Source organism: Rhagoletis zephyria, unplaced genomic scaffold, assembly GCF_001687245.7.
Source record: "Rhagoletis zephyria isolate East Lansing unplaced genomic scaffold, Rhagoletis_zephyria_1.1 Rzeph_scaffold_01075, whole genome shotgun sequence".
NCBI classification, from domain to species: domain Eukaryota; kingdom Metazoa; phylum Arthropoda; class Insecta; order Diptera; family Tephritidae; genus Rhagoletis; species Rhagoletis zephyria.
The window spans coordinates 23773-46606 of record NW_016158159.1 but is presented as its reverse complement, the minus strand read 5'-3'; the positions used below and the strand labels follow the sequence as shown (position 1 = coordinate 46606).

Genomic DNA, 22834 nt, shown 5'->3' with positions numbered 1-22834 from the left:
AGCAAATTGTAAACATCGATGGCAAACATCGAAAGTTGAACCGATATTATCGATGTTTCAAAAACATCGATGCATCGTTTGCATCCTTAATAGCACTTTTGTTCTTGGCATCTGTGTAAAATTGCATCTACATAAACAAACCAAAATAAACAATAAATATATTAAGAACTGCACCAAACTGTGATAATTAGCCTATTTGCTATGGCCTTTTCTACTGATAAATAACATACCTTTCTCAAATTAGGAAGTATCAAGTGATCAGTTTTCTCTGAAAAAAAAACAAAGTAATAAACTAAAGCAGTGAACACATTAATAAAAACCTCTTAATGTACAGCTGAACGTTCTCGTTAAAAAATGGAAGCAAATACCAACATTTTTGAAAGTGTAAGTTTTCTTATTATTTGCTTAATTTAAAAATGTTTTCAGACCATTGGTGGAAAATCTTTTTAGACTAATGGTGGAACTGGAGATTTTGGAGTTACTGAAGAATCAGGTAAATATATGATAAAATTAATAAACAATACTGTATGCAATTAATACTTCCCCACATATAAGCTATCTAATTTTAACAATCGTATTAACCATGGTTCATTATACACAAATAGCTGGGACTTACCGTTGATTTTTGATTTTTTTTTCACGCATTTTCTTCCATACAAGAGTCTCGTTCCTCAACTGGATAAAACCCTTGGTACAATAATTACAGGTATCGTCTTCCCAGAGAGCGCATATTCCGATCTGCCTTATTTGAAAAATATCATTGTTGCCCACACTAAAAGGTTTACTGTAAGGGAAAATGGACATTTCTATTCACCATACACCATATATGTACATATGTCGAATTTTTTTAAACAAACCTTCTGGCAGAGAACTTATTTAATTTGCAAAAGCCGAAAAATAAACATTTGCTTAGTAAACAAAACAAAAATTTTTATTGCTCAATTTATTTCAAACATTTTTTTTTTTCTTGAAAAACCATTTGAAAAACTATAAAAATTTAAGTGAGCGAAAACCAAAAGCAATGCCACTTAAAAGTAAAAGAATCAACATTGAAATGCGTCAAAACGAAAATAAGGGAGCACGAATTTCGATGTAAAGCAAAACTCTCTGGGAAGACAATGGTACAATAATTACAGGTAGTAACTTGTTATGCTGACCTGGAGCACTTAAAACGTAAAAAACTGAACACCCACCTCTTCGTGACCGATTGGCAATTTGATTCGGTTGCCGAATGTGCCATGGTGTTTTTAACCGACTTCCAAAAAAGGAGGAGGTTATCAGTTCGTCGGAGTCGGTAGTGTCTCAGAGGTGGTCCCATACTAATCTGGTTAAGATCCGATCAGTGGATCATGAGATATATATATATATATTTTTTTTTATATGAGAGTTGAAGTCGGTTTTTTTTTTGCTAAAAATTACTTGTTATTATGATAAACCCATGACATGATAAAAACATTACAAGGTAAAATCCATGATAAAAACATAGTACGGTAAAACCGTTCTCTCAATTCGTCGGCCATGATGTTTTTTTGAAGTTTGCCAACATTTTAANTTCTCGGACTAAAACTGGTAACTTCTGACAGAGAGAGAACCGTATTTACTCTCTTTTTTGTTCTCAATAGTCAGAGAACCGAGTACGGGATCGATTTCCAGTAAAATCTGACTGATTCTGACTAGTCCGGACTCGTACGGGATCGCAACTAATAGTCAGAGTTGACAGAAGTTACCATTTTTTACTAGAAAGCGATCCCGTACTTTTCAATGTTACTCTCTCGCTCTGAGCGAATTTTTATTTTTTGACAGTTTTACTAGTCCGAGTCCGAGGAATACGGGATTGCACCTAATATTTGTATCATGGATAAACTTGTAAAACTGTCAAAAAGCAAAATTGCTGTTAGAGTAAGAGAGAAAAACCAAAAAGTACGGGAATGCTTTTCGGGTAAAAACTGGTAAAACTGTCAAATACACCGTGCAAATACACAAGCAAATTAACAAAAATACTTACAAAACTTGATATTTCTTCGCTGCGATATATTTAAGAAGGCGAAAATGCAGATCAACTTTTTTTGGCTTATTCAACAAGAGAACCGAGTACGGGAACGCTTTCTGGTAAATTCCTGTAAATTCTTGCAACTTCTTGCGAGTTAGGGAACGCAAGTAAAGTATGTTTTTTCATGGAGAATATCAGCAACACCTTCCTCAAAAAAATTGCCAAAAAACCAAGGGTAATTCCTAGCTACTTAATTGCATTTCGTTAAAATAAAATTGAATGGCCCACAAAACTGCATACTCAGAATATTTATAGAAAAACATATTTTTGCCTATTTTTGTACAAAGTTTGAAACTATTATGGTTTTGTTTTTAGATAACGAGCTACACTTTCACAAAAAAGAATAAAAACGTAATAAACGAAAAGAAAAAAAGCCAAAGAATACTAAAATATCGTCACTGTATGCTTTGTTATGATTATCCTTGAATTAATCGCTGAATTCCTAAATCCTTCGGGTTAAAATCTACGGTTACTGTTTATTAACAAATTGTATTCAATACAACATATTTATAGTCAGCAGAAGCTACATATTTTTTCTACTGAGTACAACTAGGAAATGTAATTTCGAATGAACTATTTATTGTACATTGAATAAGAAAAATACTAGGGAACAAAGTATGGCAACGCTATGTAGTATGCATAAGCGATATACTGCTTTTAATACATATTTATGTATTTATGTACATAAATCTGTGGTCATAAGCAATAACGGCCTAAGACGACTTAAGAAAGAATTGAATTATATATGCTATCGTATTCTGCAACTAACATTCCATGTGTATGTGACATCCCCCTCTCCCCAGCTAGGCTATTTAAAAAGTTATAGACGAACATAACAACATTACAATTCAAATTTTCAAAACGTGTTTTCTCGAATTAAGGTTTTTCGACTTAGGCGGTTATTGCTTTTGACCATAGAAATAAGTGAAATATTCTTGAGTGATTATAATCACTGTAGTTGATATCAAATTCTACACGGCACTGTGAAAAATCTGATGGATACATTTGTGTACGTGTGGTGCTGCACGTCCTTCTAACATATGTATACGTTTTGGCATACTGCCAGACTGCTTACTCCCCTTGAGTTCGGCATTCAAATTCTAATCATCTGCTATGTATGTATGTAAATTTTCGACACTAGTCGTCTAAGGGCCGGTTACTCAATGTCTGGTTAACACTAATCTGCGGTTAGACATCGTTATCGACGTCTTCGACTCCATGCGTACACAACAGGTAGTCAGTAACGTCGATAGCGATGTTTAACCTCTTGTTATAATTAACCAGACATTGAGCAACCGGCCCTAAAGCTCATAAATTTGCAGGCACTCGCAAGTCGTAGAGAAATGCTAGGTATAATGTTTATCGTAAAATGACTATTGGCGGTCAATATCGGTTGGTCCCATAAAAGTTGTATGTGCATAAGAAATTTTTGACAGTAAACTGCCGGCGTGCGTGAATATTAGGTTGGCTTGTAACAGGCGTGCGTAAGAAGCTAGCTCAAATTCCAAGATTTGTGTTGCGTGATATTTCGATTTGACGTATGTGCTCATTTGACATTGTGGCGCGACTATGAATTAAAATTTTGGAACAAGTGCAGAATAGCTCCGATTTTCAAATAAAAAAAAATGTTGGGGTCGATAGAGATGGTTGAGCTGAACATAACGGTATATTCTTTTTGCGGAAACAACAACTACAAAAGTTGTTAAGGGTTAAAGTTCAAATTAAACAATTCTTTAAATCAAAAATTTTTTAAAACGAATGCATGGATTTTAAAAATTTTGATCTCATTTGATAGGAAATTTGATTCCCTTTAATTTGATATAAATATAATCCACCCTAAGTAGAATTCTCCTTTCTGTGTTGCCACAGAAGAGAAGCGGAATTCCTTTCTGCGTACATTAATTCGATTTTTGTGAAAACTAAACAAGGCATCTATAAAGTATGTATATCAAATTAAAGGGAACTATCGATTAAGACCAAAACTTTTAAAATCCATTCATTCGTTTTTAACACATTTTGATTTAAAAATTTTTTTACTTGGAACTTTGACCCTTAATAAATTTTGCAATTGTTGTTTCCGCAAGAAGAGAAATATACCTAGTCTGTTCCAATAGCAGTCCGGTTTACAGGATTTAGTCAGAACTTACAGGATTTAGTCCGGAGTTTTTTTTCCTGTAAGTTCATGAAAAGTGTCAAACGATCAGCTGATTTACATGTGCAAACAAAAACAGAAAGCGGTGAAAGCAAAGAACCTTATATTTGTTAAAAAATGGAAGTAAACAACGAAATATTTGAATATGTATAGATTTTAATAATTATTTAGTGATATTTCAGCCAAATCAGTGTAGTACCAATGACATGTAAACAAACCGTCTGACGTTTTTACAGGAAATAGTGCTTTTTGCGTTCCTATGCACTTCTGCATCTGTTCTCCTTTTACTCTCATTTGAGAGCGTAAAATTGTAGTTTGACAGTTCCACAGGTTTTAGTCCGAAGTTCAAAGGAACAGACTAACCGTTATACTCACCTCAATGGTCTCTATCGATCCCCATATGTTTTTTTTATTTGAGAATCGAAGCTATTCTGCATTTATGCTCAACTTCTGAAATTTGACAGAAATGCAACTCTGAACGCAAATTTATTTCGGTTACTCAAATGTGAAAAACTTGCGTGCGTGCGTAGAAAAATTCACGCCTGTAATATTAGTTTGGCCTGTAAATCCTGTAACTTCTGACTAGGAACAGTTGCTCAGTTACTCTCTCAAAAGTGTTCCCACTCCTGGTTTTATGTCAATAGGAACGACTTCCTGTAAGTTCTGACTAAATCCTGTAAACCGGACTGCTATTGGTACAGACTAGAGCTGTAAAAGTAACGAAATTTCGGATACCCGTATGTATTCGTTACTAATCCAATCAACACCCGTATCTTTCGTATCGTTACTTTACACGATGATGGTGCATATACGGAACATGCGAGTAACGAGATTATTATGTGTGTAACGATTCGGTACTTCGAGTCAGGGGTTGTATTCGTTATTCAGTATGAAGAGAATAAACGTGAAGAAATTATCGCAAAAATGTATACACACTAGGGATGTTAATTTTTTCGATTTTTGCGATCCCGGGATTTTCGGGACATTGTTCATACCATCCCACAGTAATCAAATTTATACGATGCAAAAAAACTTAAGTAAACATATATATTGTGTGGCTGAAAGAAGTGCTAGAAATAAAAGAAACGCCGTATTTTAACCAGTTTAGTCTATATTTTCTTTGCTTATTTAATATTTAATTTTTTTGTTATAAAAGTCGACCTTATTCTACATATAACATAATTTAAATGCGCTTTTAAAAACTTGTACTAAAATTATAAAAATACAAAAAAAAATTGCCAAAATTTAAAACTTTTTACTCAGCATTTTTAGAAAAATGTGGGGTACACAGTTTTATAGCCCATTAAATTAGGATAAAATGCATTTTCTTCCATATAAACGAATTGTCGAACATACATTGTATGGAAGAAAATGCGTGACACCGCCGGCGAAAAAAATTATAAAAAATCAAAGCTAATTTTAGTCACTTGAAACTTGCATTTTATCCTCCTGTAATTTAATGGGCTATACTTATAAAATTGCGTATCTAGAATTTTTCTAAAAATTCTGAGCAAAAAGATTGAAACAGTTTGAAACAAAAAAAAATTCAAAACACACCGAGCAAGCAACATACCTACTCACGACACTATGGCCCAAATATAGTAAAACTGCGTTTTTAGTTTTAGAATTTTATAATTTCGAAGGTATGTTAAATTCTAAAATTATTTAAAAAATTCAGTGCAATATAGAATAAAAATACATACCAAATGAAAGAGAAAATTCTGTAGGAATCAAAAAAATTTTAATTTTTTGGGTTCACAAGGACGAATAGGTATTGAAAATGCCCTTTTAAGCAATTTTATTTTTTTAAGCTAATAAAGTAGACGGACTATATTCGAGGACGTTGTCGAGTTCATATTAGCCCTTAACATATAATTTTTTCAAAATAAATATTGCAAAATTTCAAGGATATTCAATGATAAAAATTTTTAAGGACATTTTCAATACCTTATGCACCAAAAAATTTAATCTGTTCTTTCTCTACAGAATTTTCTCTTTAATTTGATACCCATACTGTTTTCTTAAGTACATTGCACTAAATTTTTAAAACCATTTTCTGAATTACTCATATTATTCAATTTCTAGTCATTTTAAAAAATCCTGATGTCAGAGAGAAAATCTAAAAACCCAATTTTAATGCCTATATTTGGCCCATGGCTTCGCGAATATATGTTTTTTTTTTCTGTATGTAAAATTGCCTGTCGCACAGTGTTAAGTGTATGTATAATTAGCTAGACATTTATAAAAAAAATATTAAATATTAAATAAACAAAAGAAATATAGCAAAAACTGGTCAACATAAGGCGCTTCTATTGTTGCCACCATTGCAAATTAAAAATCCCGAAATCCCGTTATTTTAGGCAAATAATCCCGGGATTAACATCCCTAACACACTCAGTATATTATTCATATCCATGATTATCTTGAGTATGGTTTGATTAAAAAATAACAAACATAATAATTATAAAAACCTTTAAAAAAATTGCAAGAATGATAGACTGCAATATAGCGAGACTACCAGTTATATTCTACTAGCCGGCCATGGATGCGCGAGGCGCCACGCGCTGAATGTATGCATATGTATGTACATTTACGTATTTGGAGAAAGAAATCATATGCCGTCATGTACTTCGATTATTATGTACATAAAAAATCTTGTCTAAATCCGTTCAGTAGCGTGGTTAAAATATCTCGCCTTTCTCCTTTATACTATTTATAGAAGATAGTCATTTTAAATAGATGGCAACCCTACTCCAAAAACTTAAAGTTTGTGTACATGCGAAGGCCATGCACTTTCATTTGGTATCTTATTTTTTTATCCAACGAACGGTGAAGATCTTATAGTTTTTAAAAAGGGGGCAGCCCTACTCAGAAAAATAATGCATTATTACACATCCAGAGGCTAAGTCTTTTCGTTTGACAGTGACGGTACAGAACTGATGTCTACGGTTANCAAATTAAAAATCCCGAAATCCCGTTATTTTAGGCAAATAATCCCGGGATTAACATCCCTAACACACTCAGTATATTATTCATATCCATGATTATCTTGAGTATGGTTTGATTAAAAAATAACAAACATAATAATTATAAAAACCTTTAAAAAAATTGCAAGAATGATAGACTGCAATATAGCGAGACTACCAGTTATATTCTACTAGCCGGCCATGGATGCGCGAGGCGCCACGCGCTGAATGTATGCATATGTATGTACATTTACGTATTTGGAGAAAGAAATCATATGCCGTCATGTACTTCGATTATTATGTACATAAAAAATCTTGTCTAAATCCGTTCAGTAGCGTGGTTAAAATATCTCGCCTTTCTCCTTTATACTATTTATAGAAGATAGTCATTTTAAATAGATGGCAACCCTACTCCAAAAACTTAAAGTTTGTGTACATGCGAAGGCCATGCACTTTCATTTGGTATCTTATTTTTTTATCCAACGAACGGTGAAGATCTTATAGTTTTTAAAAAGGGGGCAGCCCTACTCAGAAAAATAATGCATTATTACACATCCAGAGGCTAAGTCTTTTCGTTTGACAGTGACGGTACAGAACTGATGTCTACGGTTATTATGATTGAATATATTAACAGGTGGCAACGCTATTCAAAAAAAAAAAAACATATTAGTGCTTTTCTAGAGGCCAATCCCTTTCATTTGACATCTCATCTTTTGTAATCCAACGAACGGTGCAGATTTCTAAGTAAAAAAGATCCCTCTACTGTCGATACAGAGAAAATCTCGTCAAAATCCGTTCAGTAATTTTCAAGATTACCGCGTACAAAGAATCTCGACTTTCCGTTATACTATGTATAGATGTTATTTGTGATAACGTAAGTGCTACTACGTTTTTCCGAAAAATGGTTTTTGGCCGAATTAAGTTGCGTGGGGCTAAAACTTTTTCAGCGGCGTATTATTTTCCTTAATCCTCCTTAAATATGCACTGGTGTGAAATTTTAACGTCTATGATTTATGGTTTGACCTATATGAAATATTGCAGATTTCTGCCGCTACCAATTTCCGCCTTGCCCCACTCAGTGTTATACCAGCATCCGTTTCTTTTTAGTCTGTATGAAGACACAAAGTGACACTAAATGCAGCAGTGCATCAAGAGCAGCGCCACGTGTTGTAGAGAAAGCGTCCGTACAACACACAGTCATTAGTCCTTTGAAGTTTTGCAAGCCGACTTCCCACGCTCTTGATTGAGAATCTGCGCCCCTTACCTGTTTACATTGCCAAAATGCTGCCAATTCTTTAGAGGTTTTGTGTTCCACGTTAGATTTTCACGACAGTTTTGTATCTTGAATTACTTCTAGATACTTCACTTCGGAAGAATTCTAAATTGTGACTCCTTTAATGTGAGGCAATGAGACCATACAACCTTCTCCGAAGCCTGTTCCGGACTATGCTTCTTCGGACTATTAAAAAAAAAAAGAGTTTTGTTATGTAAATTTATTTATTTTGTTTAAAATGAAAAAAAGCTTTTTAATAAATAAATGTTTCAAAATTGGATTTTATTTTATTTCTTCATCTCTGCACATCTTGNCGGCGTATTATTTTCCTTAATCCTCCTTAAATATGCACTGGTGTGAAATTTTAACGTCTATGATTTATGGTTTGACCTATATGAAATATTGCAGATTTCTGCCGCTACCAATTTCCGCCTTGCCCCACTCAGTGTTATACCAGCATCCGTTTCTTTTTAGTCTGTATGAAGACACAAAGTGACACTAAATGCAGCAGTGCATCAAGAGCAGCGCCACGTGTTGTAGAGAAAGCGTCCGTACAACACACAGTCATTAGTCCTTTGAAGTTTTGCAAGCCGACTTCCCACGCTCTTGATTGAGAATCTGCGCCCCTTACCTGTTTACATTGCCAAAATGCTGCCAATTCTTTAGAGGTTTTGTGTTCCACGTTAGATTTTCACGACAGTTTTGTATCTTGAATTACTTCTAGATACTTCACTTCGGAAGAATTCTAAATTGTGACTCCTTTAATGTGAGGCAATGAGACCATACAACCTTCTCCGAAGCCTGTTCCGGACTATGCTTCTTCGGACTATTAAAAAAAAAAAGAGTTTTGTTATGTAAATTTATTTATTTTGTTTAAAATGAAAAAAAGCTTTTTAATAAATAAATGTTTCAAAATTGGATTTTATTTTATTTCTTCATCTCTGCACATCTTGATTATTCAAAGGATCTTTTAAACGCTTGAGAAAAACGTTCAAATTTGATTATCGAGCACATCAACTTGCTATTTTTTGTATATAAGTTTTACTCTTTTACTAAATCCACAAATATTTAAAAGAAAATCTCCCCTCAAAAAATTTCAATGTGGCAAAGCTATGCTTACTGTTTGCATCTGGAGAAATGTCAAAAATCTGCTTTATAATCAAAAAATAGTAGTAATTAAACTACCTTCCTTTTTGTATCATGGATTATTCTGTATCGAAAAAATATACTCTTATTTTTTATTTTAAAATTATTTAAAGGTCGTTGAAAACGCTCCAAATTTTCCATGTATTTTATATAGGGGGAAAAAATATACCTAGAAATGGTACAGAATTTTTGAAAATCAATATTTTCGATCGAAAAATCTCTGTTTCTCTCCAGGAGACTTCCAATAATAATACCGAATTGTTTATTTAACTATTTTTTAATATTAAAGATTTTTTATTGGTCTCCGCCATCGCATTTTCTGGAGTTTTTGGTGGGCCTATAAAGTATAGTTACTATGAAAAAGAGAGGGGGTGAGAGCTTACAAATTCCGAATTTACTTTTTCACATCCTTATACTTACATATCGTCGTTTAAAGTACAAAACCGCGTATGTGAGGTTGTATAAATTATTTTCCAGAGAGTAAAACCACTCATATCCCAAAAATGGTTCTCTTTTTTATACAGCAGTCGCATTTCAGGCTAGTATATTTCGGGACGCATGGATAAGGATTGGGCCAAGAGTTTCTGTAATGGAATCCAATTTTTGGCAGCAAATTTCAGTTACGCGGTTTTGCAGAATGACGATACGCGGTTTTGTACTTTAAACGACGATATGTATGTATGTATGTATGTATGTACAAATGTAAAGCATTTGCCAGAAAGTGAATAGGGCAATGCGCTCATAATAATGTACAATAAGTTATAATGCAAATATTGTAGAATATAACACACCCCAGATTATTTTGCTACTCGAACCAATTATACAAAGTTAATTTCTTGTTAATAAGCGAATTTGTATCGCTATCACAAATCGCGAGAGAGCTCTGCGGGTTAAGGTAGATTAGCTATTAGCAGTCAACTTTAAGCTGATTTTGAACAGTTCGCCTTCTTGTTGGTTATTTACAACTCAACACTCCAGCCGAGCGGTGGTGATATCGCACAGTGCCGTATCATATAAATACATACATACATATCTTTATGGTATTTGTTCACATAACCTGAATATTGATTTACTGCCGCGATCGTTAACGACAGTTTAATTGCTTTTTTTTTTCCTGGCATCATTGTAAATATGACAGGCGCAGACGGTAAATATTTGTACTTTTTTAAAACCATTATATGCAAGTATGTATGTCAAATTCGTTAACTGATAGATATGCAGCACCACGTACATGCTAGGGATGTTAATTTTTTCACTTTTTACGATCCCGAGATTTTCGGGATTTAGATATTCATTAGTTTTCAACAACTTAAATCGAAAAAAAATTGCTTCTATATTGTTTTAGAAGCTCTCCTACCATAAAATAAATAATAAATAAATGGGTTTGAAGCCTTTTTTATTTAAAGGGCGTTTTTATTTTTTCTCTCAGGATTTATTTTCAAGAACTTTGTAATTTCAAAAATATATGATTAATTCCAAAAATTATTTAAAAAATTTATGCAATGTAGAATAAAAATATGGGTACCAAATGCAAGAGGAAATTTCTTTAGATTTAAAAAAAAAATTAAAATTTTTTAGATTCACAAGGACGAATAGGTATTTTTTTTAAACTGATAAAGTTAGAAGGACGAAATTCGAGGATGATTTCGAGTTTTTATAAGCCCTTAAGATATAATTTTTTCAAAAGTAAATATTGCAAAATTTCAAGGATAAAATTTTAAAACGACATTTTCAATACTTACCCGTCCTTATGCACCAAAAAATTCATCTGTTTAAAGGTATCCACATACCTACCTATGCAATTCTGTCGGTGCAAATCTGTTCCGACAAAAATTACAACAATGCCGACCATAGTTTTAAATAAATGAGGAACCACGCACTGTACGATTTTGCTGCAGCGATTTATTCGCACATTCACAATTCTTCTTTTCGTCGTGCCGAAATCGCAGACTGCTGCGTTTTGAGAACGAAAAAGGTCAATAGAAGGATTTTACAATATTAAAACAAAATTGAACGTAAGAAAACGAAACATATTTGATGTAGAAAAGTTAATAATTTTATTTTTGTTGAAAAATATTTTTTGTTTGTCTATAAATTTACAGTGTTTTACTGCGATAAAATCGCACAGATGTGTGATGTCTGTAGCATCAAAAACGGTACGAATTCGTTACGAAAGAATCGCGTAGATGTGTGGATACCTTAAATTTTACAAATTTTTTTCTTTAATTTGGTACCTACACTTTTTCTCTAAGCACATTTCACTGAATTTTTTAAATCATTTTTGAATTACTGACGTCAGAGTGAAAAATTTACTATCGCACGGTGTTCTACATATGTATGTATATTGAGCTAGACATTTATAAAAAAATATTAATTATCAAATAAAAAATAATATACATACATATGTATATAGCGAACACTGGTCAAGAAGATTATTTGCCAAGAATCCCGGGATATTCGGAACTTAAAATGACCGGGATTTCGGGACTAACATTCCTAGTACATCCATACGTATTGTATTGTGCAATCTTACGTATGTACATACATACATATGTACATGTCGTCCACGTTCTTCAAAAGTGTATGTTCTGAAAATTTTAAATTTTTCAGTAAAATTTAAAGAAATTTTTTCAGTTAATTTGTTCCAAAATACCATGATTCAATAATTAAAGGTTTGCTCAATATTGACATTCGAGTTTTGACACTCCCTTAACTCCCTTACAAGAGCTTGCACACACACACGAACCCACACACACTGCCTTGCTAAGGGAGCCGATTCTGTCAAAAGGGAGCCAGAAAACTGGGCTCGAATCGTCACATACGATTCGTATTACTCGTCACGTAAAAACACATTTTTCGTATTATGACATACGTGAACGTACTCTTTACCCCACTCAGCTTATACGACTGACGGTATCACGTAATTTTCTTTCGTATGGTTTTCGATCTGTAAACGGATGTGACGATTCGAGCCCTGTTTTCTGAGCAAACCTTTTATTATTGAATCATGCCAAAATACCACAGTATGTCTTTAAGATGAGCTTAAAATTTGTTTAATTTTCTGACCAACGGAAATTTTTAGTTTATCGCACATTTGCTGCAAGAGGGTCGATATTTTCTAAGAGAAGTATGACTGCGCACACGTAAGCCGGATATGCACATATGTATGTAATAGGGATGTTACGAATGTGGAATTTTAGACATCTGCGGATGCGAATGTATTTTTAAGAAATAATTTAGATGGGTAAATTAGGTGATTTAGGTAAATAAAAAATGGAAAGGTTAATAATTTTTAATAATCCGCCTTATCCTTAGTTTTGTCCCAAAAAAAATTCACCCGAAAATTTGTATTCCGCCCATAGGAAATATGTACATGAAAACCAAAAGTAAAAAGTAAACCGGTTCGGGGAAAATTAAACTCATGATAAGACCGAATGTTTTTTTAGTACTTGAATTTAAAAATTGGAACATTGTACTTAATAAAAACTTTTCGAAGGGTCGTAAATCCAACCTGCGCCTCTATATAACTTCTTTTCGATTGACACTGCACCCGTTGAGAGGACTTTCAGTTATATTTATTTATTTTTATTGCGGTGCAATAATTACTTTTTGAGAATTTCATCGGGGCTGCAAATGTCGGATGTATCTTCCTGACTTGCATCTTCACAATCTAGCATCATGGCACAATCGTTGTTTAAACAACGTTTTTTTTTTCAAAGAATTCTTCATTCTCATTCTTTTTGTTGTTTCGGAATTTGGAGAACCTGTCACGTCATCAGCGTTTTTCGATTTTAGTTTTTGAAACTCATTTTTAATGCTTTCTTCTGTGACTGTGCGCTTGGACAATATTCTATGGACCGAAAATAACAGTTATTTTGTCCGAGTTAAATTTGGCCTTATATTCTTCATTCCAAAAAAAACCTCCTATCAGAATAATAAACAAACCGCTTATCCAAATGAAACAAATTTGGTATCATATGAAAGAGGACTGATATAGCTTTTAAACAGAAATAACGAATGGAGGTTACCACCTCTATTTATATTTTTTTATAACTTAATACTAAAGAAATTGATGTAAATACATACCTGACCCAATGTTTGTTCTATGGTAATTAATTAACATTTTGTATTGAAATATTTTTCAATGTGTGGCTTTCCTCGTTTAGACATTTCAGTTTTAAAGCTATTTCAGTCCTCTTTCATTGGATACCAAACTTGTTTAGTTTGGATAAGCGGTTTGTTTATTATCCAGAAAGTACATTTATTTCGGAATAAAAAATATTTAGCCAAGTTTAACTCGTAAAAAATAACAGCAATTTTCGGTCCCTTCAATATTCACATTCGCAAAAGATCCGCATTGATTTTTGCGAAAGCGAATGCGAATGTTAAAATTAATGCGGAAGCTCCGCGGTTGCGAATGCGAATGCGAATATTCGCAACAACCCTGGTATGTAAGTACGTCTGTATGTACATACAAAATAAAATGTAAATACATTCCTACATATACATATCTCAGATTGTATCATAAAAGACTGAGGTAAATTTTATTGTTTATGGAAGCATTTGACAAGTGAAAAATTAACTGAGTTTCTTGTGAAAGCCGATTGTGATTGTTTCTGTATAAGCAGGTTATATATTCATATATATGTACGTATGTACAATGGGGCGGTCCAAAAATGCATGTGAAAAAGTAAAGTCGGAATTTTTATGCTCACCCCTAGGATTGCTCTATACCGAAAAAATAACCCTTATTTTTTATTTTGAAATCAAAAAATACGAGGTCGTTCAAAGCGCCCAAAGGTTTCCATGTATTTTATATGGGGAAAAACCACTTTTCGTAGAAATGGTATAGAATTCTTGAAAGTCAATATTTTTCGATCGGAAAACTCTGGTTCTCTTCAGGAGACTTTCAATAATAATACCCAATTGTTTGTTTAACCATTTTTTCATTGCAACTATAATTTATAGGTCCGCCAAAAACCCACAAAAAGCCCGAAAAATGCAATGGAGCGACTAATAAAAAATCGTTAGTATTAAAAAATGGCTAAATAAACAATTGGGTATTATTATTGAAAGTCTCCTGAAGAGAACCAGAGTTTTCCGATCGAAAAATATTGACTTTCAAGAATTCTATACCATTTCTACGAAAAAATGTCAAAACAAAAAGGCGACGGCAATATTTCTGGTTTAAATTGTTTTGAAACCGCCACACAACACCGACTTTATCGACCGCCGATATGTGCTGAAAAATTTATACAATTAATAAATTTGCATGACTTTTATATGTTTAGATGGATATACTTAAATAAATGATTGTTTTTTCATTGGTGCAACTAGGCGAACTGGTGCAAAATTAGTTGCTTCCAGATTTGATTTAACCTTGTTGCTTATTCTCAATCTATTGTCTTATCTTAAATGTACATACATGTGTTAATATGTACGTATTATGATTTTCAGCCGGTTTATACGAGCAGCAATTTCCCAACATGCGTTCAACAATTTCCAACAGTAGTAAAAAACTCTGCCGATTAACTACGATAACAAACAAATTTCCAATACTAAAATGGCTACCTAAATACGAGATATCGTTTTTATTCCGCGATGCTATTGCTGGATTCACAGTGGGTCTTACGACTATTCCACAAGCAATCGCTTATGGTGTCGTCGCGGGCTTACAACCCCAATATGGACTTTACGCGGCATTTATGGGCTGTTTTACCTATATTATATTTGGTTCTTGCAAGGACGTTACCATTGGTAAGGTTGAGAAAACCAGGTTTTATGCGCGAGATTAATAATTTATTTTATTGCTTATTTAAATATTTAAATGAATGTATTTAGCCACCACTGCAATTATGGCATTGATGGTACATGATTACGCGATTATAACACCGGACTATGCCATCTTGATATCCTTTTTGGCTGGCTGCATTATATTGCTGCTAGGCATCTTTAATCTGGGCGTGCTTGTGCGATTCATTTCTGTTCCAGTCATCACGGGTTTCACAATGGCAGCAGCCTGCACAATCGGTAGTGCACAAATCAACAATCTCTTTGGAATGAGCAGTAAGCAAGCAACTATGAAAATTCATTAAGAATGCGCCAGGGCATTAACAAACACATCCTTTACTTTATCATATCGATGTCCTATTCGTAGTTTCAATGAGTTCAACTATGATTGATTTGTGTAAATCATACTGTAACTGTCTCGAAGTCACGTAGCATAAATTCGACTTATATTTAGCCGGTTTTATTGGATATTTAAAAAGATCATTACCTTTAATAATCCGTATGCCACACAACTAAATTAAAAGGCAACTGCAAGTATATTTTCATTCCTATATTTTTGTATTTTAGTTCTTTTCAATGCAGCTTTGGAAGAGCACTTTATGTATATGTGCAATATAAATAAAGAAAATACATAATTGTTTACTTCAAAGGTCCGTCGAATCAATTAATTCCATCGTGGAAACATTTTTTTACACACCTCACATCAATTCGTATGAATGACTCTTTACTTGGCGTATGCAGTCTAATCTTTCTTCTATTGATGAAGGTAACTCAACACACATTATTTTTAATCCAACCATGCACATATGTACTTATTACAAAAGTGTCAACTTTTTAGGAAGTAAAGAATATACCCTACGGAAACAAGACTTTTTGGAAGTATATTTCCCTGTCTCGCAACGCCTTGGTAGTCATATTCGGAACGTTTTTGGCCTACCAGCTAAGTCGGGATGGATCTGAACCTTTCAGAATTACTGGTAATATTACAGCAGGATTGCCACCTTTTCGAGTGCCTCCCTTTAGCACATACGTTGATGGAGAGGAAGTCGCTTTCTCGGATATGATAAGCACAATAGGCTCATCATTAGCATCAATACCTTTGGTAGCGATTCTAGAAATAGTAGCCATTTCTAAAGCATTCTGTGAGTATATTTTTCATTCGGTATTGATACCATAATATCTAGATTTGTACATTTGGCCGGGTCGAATGAGTTTTGAATGGAGAAAAATAAAAGCTTTTTAAAGATTTTATAAGTAATAGTGATATTAAGTTACCTTGGCTCTAAATAAATAACAATTGTCTTACAAATTTGGAAATTTTTCAAAATTTAATAGTCTCAAGACGATGTGAAATAAATAAATAATAACTGATATATCAAATTAAAGGCTATAAAGATTAGTATCTCAAGTTAAAACATAATTTTTCAAAAAATGTATCCGAGTTGTGTAAAGATTTTATCGAGCTTTGTACTTCAGTACTTTACTAAAAGAACCATGGGTATGGCGTGATTTCGACAGTTTCCAAAATCGCGATAAATGAAGTCCAATGCGGGTTGTCCGAAATTAGGTATCGTAATTTCATTCCTTATTAAATCTGTCTTAAAAAAAAATGAGCAGATTATAAAATAATGGAAGAAAAATGTAGGATACATAATATATACAGATGATTAAAACTAATAGTTATTTTGGACTTTTGTTCATTCGAAAAATTTTTTCTGAAAAATAGAAATGTAGTTTTAACGATTAAATTGTGCTTTTTTAAGGACTATAACAGTCAATTCCTTGACGTAAACCAGTGCTTGTACGAAAATGCACTAGCCCTGGAATAATCTTCGAAAATTCTATCAAATAATATGAAACCATTAATACAATTGTTATTAATAGTAAATGTTATGGAAATTTGCATAGGGGCACAAAGCATCTCGAACATTAATTAACTAATCACCAAATCTGCTTAATCAAATAAAACTATATTACAAACACGCACTTGATGTCATAAAATACCGTATGTTTTTTTTTTTCAATTTTACTAATGGATTTCAGGAAAATACCAATTTCGACCCACCCCAAAGTAACTAGATACTTACATATTTCCATAAATATGTATATGAATGCACAGATTACTTACTATGTGCATTTAGTATGTTTTAAGTAATTTAACTTCTTTACAGCCAAAGGGAAAATTGTTGATGCATCTCAGGAAATGATTGCCCTTGGCATGTGCAACATCATGGGAAGTTTTGTGTCATCTATGCCGGTGACAGGGTCATTTACAAGAACAGCTGTAAATAATGCTAGCGGCGTTAAAACGCCCTTGGGTGGCGCGGTAACTGGTGCAATGGTATTGATGGCATTGGCTTTTCTCACTCAAACATTCTATTATATCCCGAAAGCGACGTTGGCATCAGTCATTATTGCAGCTATGATATCTCTTGTCGAACTTAAGAAAATTCCCGATATATGGAAATCAAAAAGTAAATATATGTATATATCGTTACCTAAATACAGAAAGGCCTCTTCTCACATTTTTGTTCCTTCAAACATAGTTTTAAAATTTAGCGAAAAGCAAGGTTCTGCAGTTGCGAATTTCGTCCAAGTGCTGAATTTTAATTTTATTAAACATAATATTTTATCTAACGCTATAATATTTGGTTGCCATTTCTATTAGATAAAATGTGAGCTATTTGACAGATTTTGTATAAATCTGGATTCGAAATCAAAATGAGTTAGGGCCTTTCTAATATTAAGGTAATGATATACACTAAAAAAGAACGTACTTTACTTGTACATTTCCTCATACATAGCTACATATGTATTTATTACTTTTCATTTTAGGACTAGATATTTTTCCGTTTATAACGACATTTTTTACATGCCTATTCTGGAGTCTTGAATACGGAATTATTTGCGGTGTAGTTGCCAATATTTCATTTATACTGTATAGAAGTGCAAGTCCCCAAATACACATAGAAAAGAAAAGGGTAAGCCGGATTTTCCAAAATCATGGCATAAATGATCCGATTTTATATTTTTTTTATAGGTTTATAACTATGATATATGCTTTGTAAACGTCAAACAAAGGCTGGATTTCGCTTCTGCTGAGTATTTGAAAGAAAAAGTTGTCAAGTTTATGAACGAATATCGATATGACATAAGTCTCATTGTTATAAAAGGAGAAGAGATTAATTCCATTGATTATACAGTTGCTATGGTATGTACATATAAATATACATATATTCTCCCATACATACATACATACATACATAAACATATATTCTCGTCACTAGACACGAATAAGGCGCGCTAGTGTTTCGACGGCGAAAAAAGACGCGTAAAAAAATTTACCCGTCATTTTGCAGCCATAGTCTGCGCCGCAGGTTTAAGGGTACATCTTCTAAAATAGTTGGAAGCCGTTCCTGAAGGAACTTTAAATAACTGTGAGAGTTGAGCGTTGGCTGGCGGCAGTTCCACAAGTCCCAATATCTGACAATTAAAAATACCGCACCATAAATTTATTTTGTACCGTTACCGTGAAGGTTATGTAAATTAAAATAACCATCACGTTTGCATGATGATTCATCGCTCCAAATTACTTTATTAAAAAAGGTGGGGTCTGATGCATGCATTCACAACATTTCACGGCAAAATCTAACCCTCTTGTAGAGCCTGAACACGTTGAATGTGGTAGGGATGAAATCGATGGTCTTTTAAAGCTTTGTGAACTGTAGTTTTTGGTATTCCCGTCCGTCTTTCCATCATGCTCACTAAAGTCGATGGACCTAGTTCCATTTCCTCTAACAAAACTTCAACATCTACCGTTGCAGGACGTCCTGTTTCACCGCCACGCCTTCCAGGTATGCGACCTTAAAAAAGTGAAAAATGATAGTTAACAAGCAAGCAAACAGGAAAGGTGTAAAAATCACTTACCTTCATATATTTCTCTATGGGTCCGGGCGAATACATCACGACCCGAAAGGCTTCTTCATCCGGCCAAGCATTTTTCTTGAACCTTGGATCGACTAAGATTATAACTGATAAAATAGTATTTCTCTGTTGCGATAAGTTTAAGTGTTTTAGCCGACATCATATAAATTAGTAATGAAAGTTTTTTCTAAACTTGAAATGCATATAATGGCGAAGGTTTAATGTAAAGAATCGGTATCGGGTACCGAAAAGTATTGGGTACCGTAATCTCTTCTAAGTATTGGGTACCGAAAATTCAGCATATCACTAGAGAGCAGTTTTATCTTGCCCTCAGTTGTCAACTCTACGATGACGTCCCGCCAAAATTACTCTCACGAATTCTGCTGCAATCGGCGCAATCTTGTATTCTATTATTCTTGAACTCACCTCATATCAGCTCACCGAACCAAATTAGAAATAAAATTGATTTCTTGATTTGTGATTTGATCAATTCAAAATCACTCAATATTTTTGACTGTAAGCATAGGTATTTTCTCGGCGCTTGGTTTTAAATTATTAAATTTTCCACACTTTAACATGTTTCGCCTTGTATGGAAACATGTAAATTCAAAACACAATTTAATATTCTGAGGGCCGGTTGTTCAATGTCTGATTAGCACAAATCGGAGATAGAAGCTCCGGTTAAGTACAACGACTGCTTTATCGATCACATGTTACATGCATGATGTCGAAATCGTCGATAGTGCAGTGGTAGCGATAACCAGACATTGTACAACCGGCCCTAACACAAATACAAATCAAATCATAAATCAGAACACTTGCAGACATGAATATTTTTCTATTTCAGAACATTATATCACTTAAAGAAGATCTGGAGGTGCTCAAATGTGATCTTTTATGCTGGAATTGGAACATAAGCGCTGCGGGAGTTATTTATAGATTGAAGAATGATTTATACGGCATATTTAAGAATGAGCATAGCATCGAGGAGATAGTAAATAATTACTACGTAAATCTACAAAGAAACAACAATAGCTCAAATGATACCGTATACACAAATATTTCATAAATAAGAATTGTTTAGTATTAAATGATATTAGAATTAAATGTTGACTGTGCAGTGTCTGCATATTAGCAGCAATCAACGTAACTATGTTTTTAAGTATACCTATGTATATAGGTAGCTTTTTTTTAATAATAAACTACAATAGCTGTGATTTTGCACGTATTAGGGCTGCAAGGTAAAAGCTTCACGACAATTGCCTATCATAAACAAAGCATTTTGATTTTATCAACCGCTATTTCATAAGCATTCATAAAATTGTGTGATAATCGTCCCATAAATATTTGTAGAGAAGATACATATCGCTCGGAAGACCGTCATAATCAGTAAGAATCGAGCTCAGAGGACATTTCACAACAATATCAGACTCAAAAAATTAGAATTTGTATTTCTTACAATTTTACTCGTTTCCACATTTTTTAGCTACTATAGTGATGGAGCCTGACTAAGGGCCGGTTACTCAATGTCTGGTTAACACTAATCTGCGGTTAAACATCGTTATCGACGTCTTCGACTCCATGCATACAACATGTTATATGCATGGAGCCGAACACGTCGATAACGATGTTTAACCGGGGATTAGTGTCAACCAGGCTTTGAGCAACCGGCCCTTAAAGTCATATAATACATGCATTTATATGCTTTGAAATAAACTTAACAAACCATACAAAAAAAATCGGTACTTTTTTCCCATTGGAATTATAAAATCTATTATATTTTAAGACGTCCACCAAAATATTTCGGAAAAATATTAAGGTTTACGTGAGCTGGACCGATTTGAAAATACCTCTAAAAAAGGAGTTTTTTATGAATAAAAATAGTTCCTTAAACATTTTTTTTTTTAAATCCCCTCAAATGACAAAATGGTTTAAGGTTAAAAAAATTTGCATAAAAATATTTTAAAAAAATTTTAACGGAATCGTAATAATACGATGCTGTTTTTTTGACTTTTTCCAAAGGTTGGTATAAAAAAAGTCTTTAATAACTGAACCTTGTGTCATTGGAAAGGTATTTTCTCACCCTTTTTATTTCTTAGCTAATAAACTCATTCAAAGGATGAAAGATAAAGGTAGTATGAACGAACGTCATTCAAAGTTGAATTAAGATGTGTTGGTATTTGAAAAAAAAAATGGGACACGAATAACCCATAGGTCTAAATCAGAATAATTTTGGCCCAGTTATTCAAGTTTTTCGTAAATAAATTTTTGAAAAAAGTAAAAAAAAAGCATCAAAATCTCATTCTTACGAACCTATCGTTTGACACTTTTCATGAATTTGCCAGAAGAAAAACTCCGGACTAAATCTTGAAACTTCATTCTGGGAACAGTTGCTCAGTTACTCTCACGGGAGTGTTCCCAGATACAGAATTTTTGGCGTACGGGAACGACTTTGGACTAAATCCTGCAAAACCTGCAAATCGTAGACGTGCTGGAACGCTCTATATTTTTGTGACTTGAGATTATTTGGCTATTCAGTAGGAGAGAGTTACAAAAAGTTCACCAAAAATGTGTGGTGGAAACAAACACGGACAGTCAACTGATAGGGTTTACGTATGCCTTTTGCCGCGCTGCCCGAAGAGTCGCAATAGTCGAGTGGTCAAAGCATTAGGCTGCCAGTCGAGCGGGTCTGGGTTCGAGTACTCCTCGGGCAGAGGATTTATTTTTTATTTTTTTTATGTAGTATTTTTTTTCTTTCTTTTTTAGTTTTATTTTTTTTTAATAATCTTTAGATTTTAATGTTAAAAAAAAATTTCTTTTTCAATGGGTTTGTATATTAAAGCATTTTGGTTTATTTCCTAACGAAATTCTTATTGGAGAAATTTCCTCGCTTCATATTCGCGTTTTTTTTTAATAAAATGGAAAACAACTAACTTTCTCCATATTTTTATTTTTGAGACCTGCTCTTAGCCAGCTGACAAATTAGTGACTTTTTTTTGAGACTAGAGACGTTGTTGTTGTAACAGCATACAAGTCCACCAAATAGTTTTTGGAGAGTGTTGCTGGAGTGACAGTCCTTGGCCAGATATAAATCTGGGTCGTTCCCGTGACAGACTCGACTGTCGCGGGAACTAGAGACGTGAGACAGCGTACTGAATACCAAATAGTCTCAAAATCCAAGTTCACCACCAAAAGTCGCTATTAGTGACTAGAGACCGCGTACTGAATGCCAGGGTAAAAGGAGAACAGATGCAGAGGTGCACGGGAACGCAAAAAGCACTATTGCAACAAGAGTGGATTTAACTAGTAGTACGATAAAGAAATTGAAATGTATGTTAAAGAAAGTCAGAACAACAAGAAATATAAATGTATATCCTGTTTTTGTCCATCTGAATGAATTTTAAAAATTCCATAAAAATGTATTATGTTTGAAATGCAACCGTGGACCCCAGCTGGCAGGGAAGCTTGCAAATTTGCGTTCGTGCATAAACTTGCAAGTTTCTCAACATGAGAGAGAATTTGAGATAATTTTT

General features: G+C 33.6%; 1 protein-coding gene and 1 long non-coding RNA gene across 2 annotated transcripts; one reads left to right on the top strand and one right to left on the bottom strand.

The window, feature by feature from the left end:
* The first annotated feature begins 75 nt into the window (after nt 1-75).
* On the top strand, nt 76-20570 carry LOC108362705 (sodium-independent sulfate anion transporter-like). Its single transcript, XM_017615796.1, has 10 exons — nt 76-384; nt 451-493; nt 15045-15344; nt 15429-15653; nt 16028-16143; nt 16216-16519; nt 17549-17851; nt 18213-18358; nt 18418-18588; nt 20149-20570. The coding sequence occupies exons 1-10, from the start codon at nt 355-357 to the stop codon at nt 20368-20370; spliced, it is 1860 nt and encodes a 619-aa protein (XP_017471285.1). The 5' UTR covers nt 76-354; the 3' UTR covers nt 20371-20570.
* Nucleotides 4064-22324, bottom strand: LOC108362706 (uncharacterized). The gene is made up of 4 exons (XR_001847509.1): nt 22312-22324; nt 22236-22238; nt 4566-4644; nt 4064-4147 (listed from the first exon to the last, which is right to left on the bottom strand). It is a non-coding gene; the product is annotated as an uncharacterized LOC108362706 (long non-coding RNA).
* Nucleotides 22325-22834: the final 510 nt, after the last annotated feature.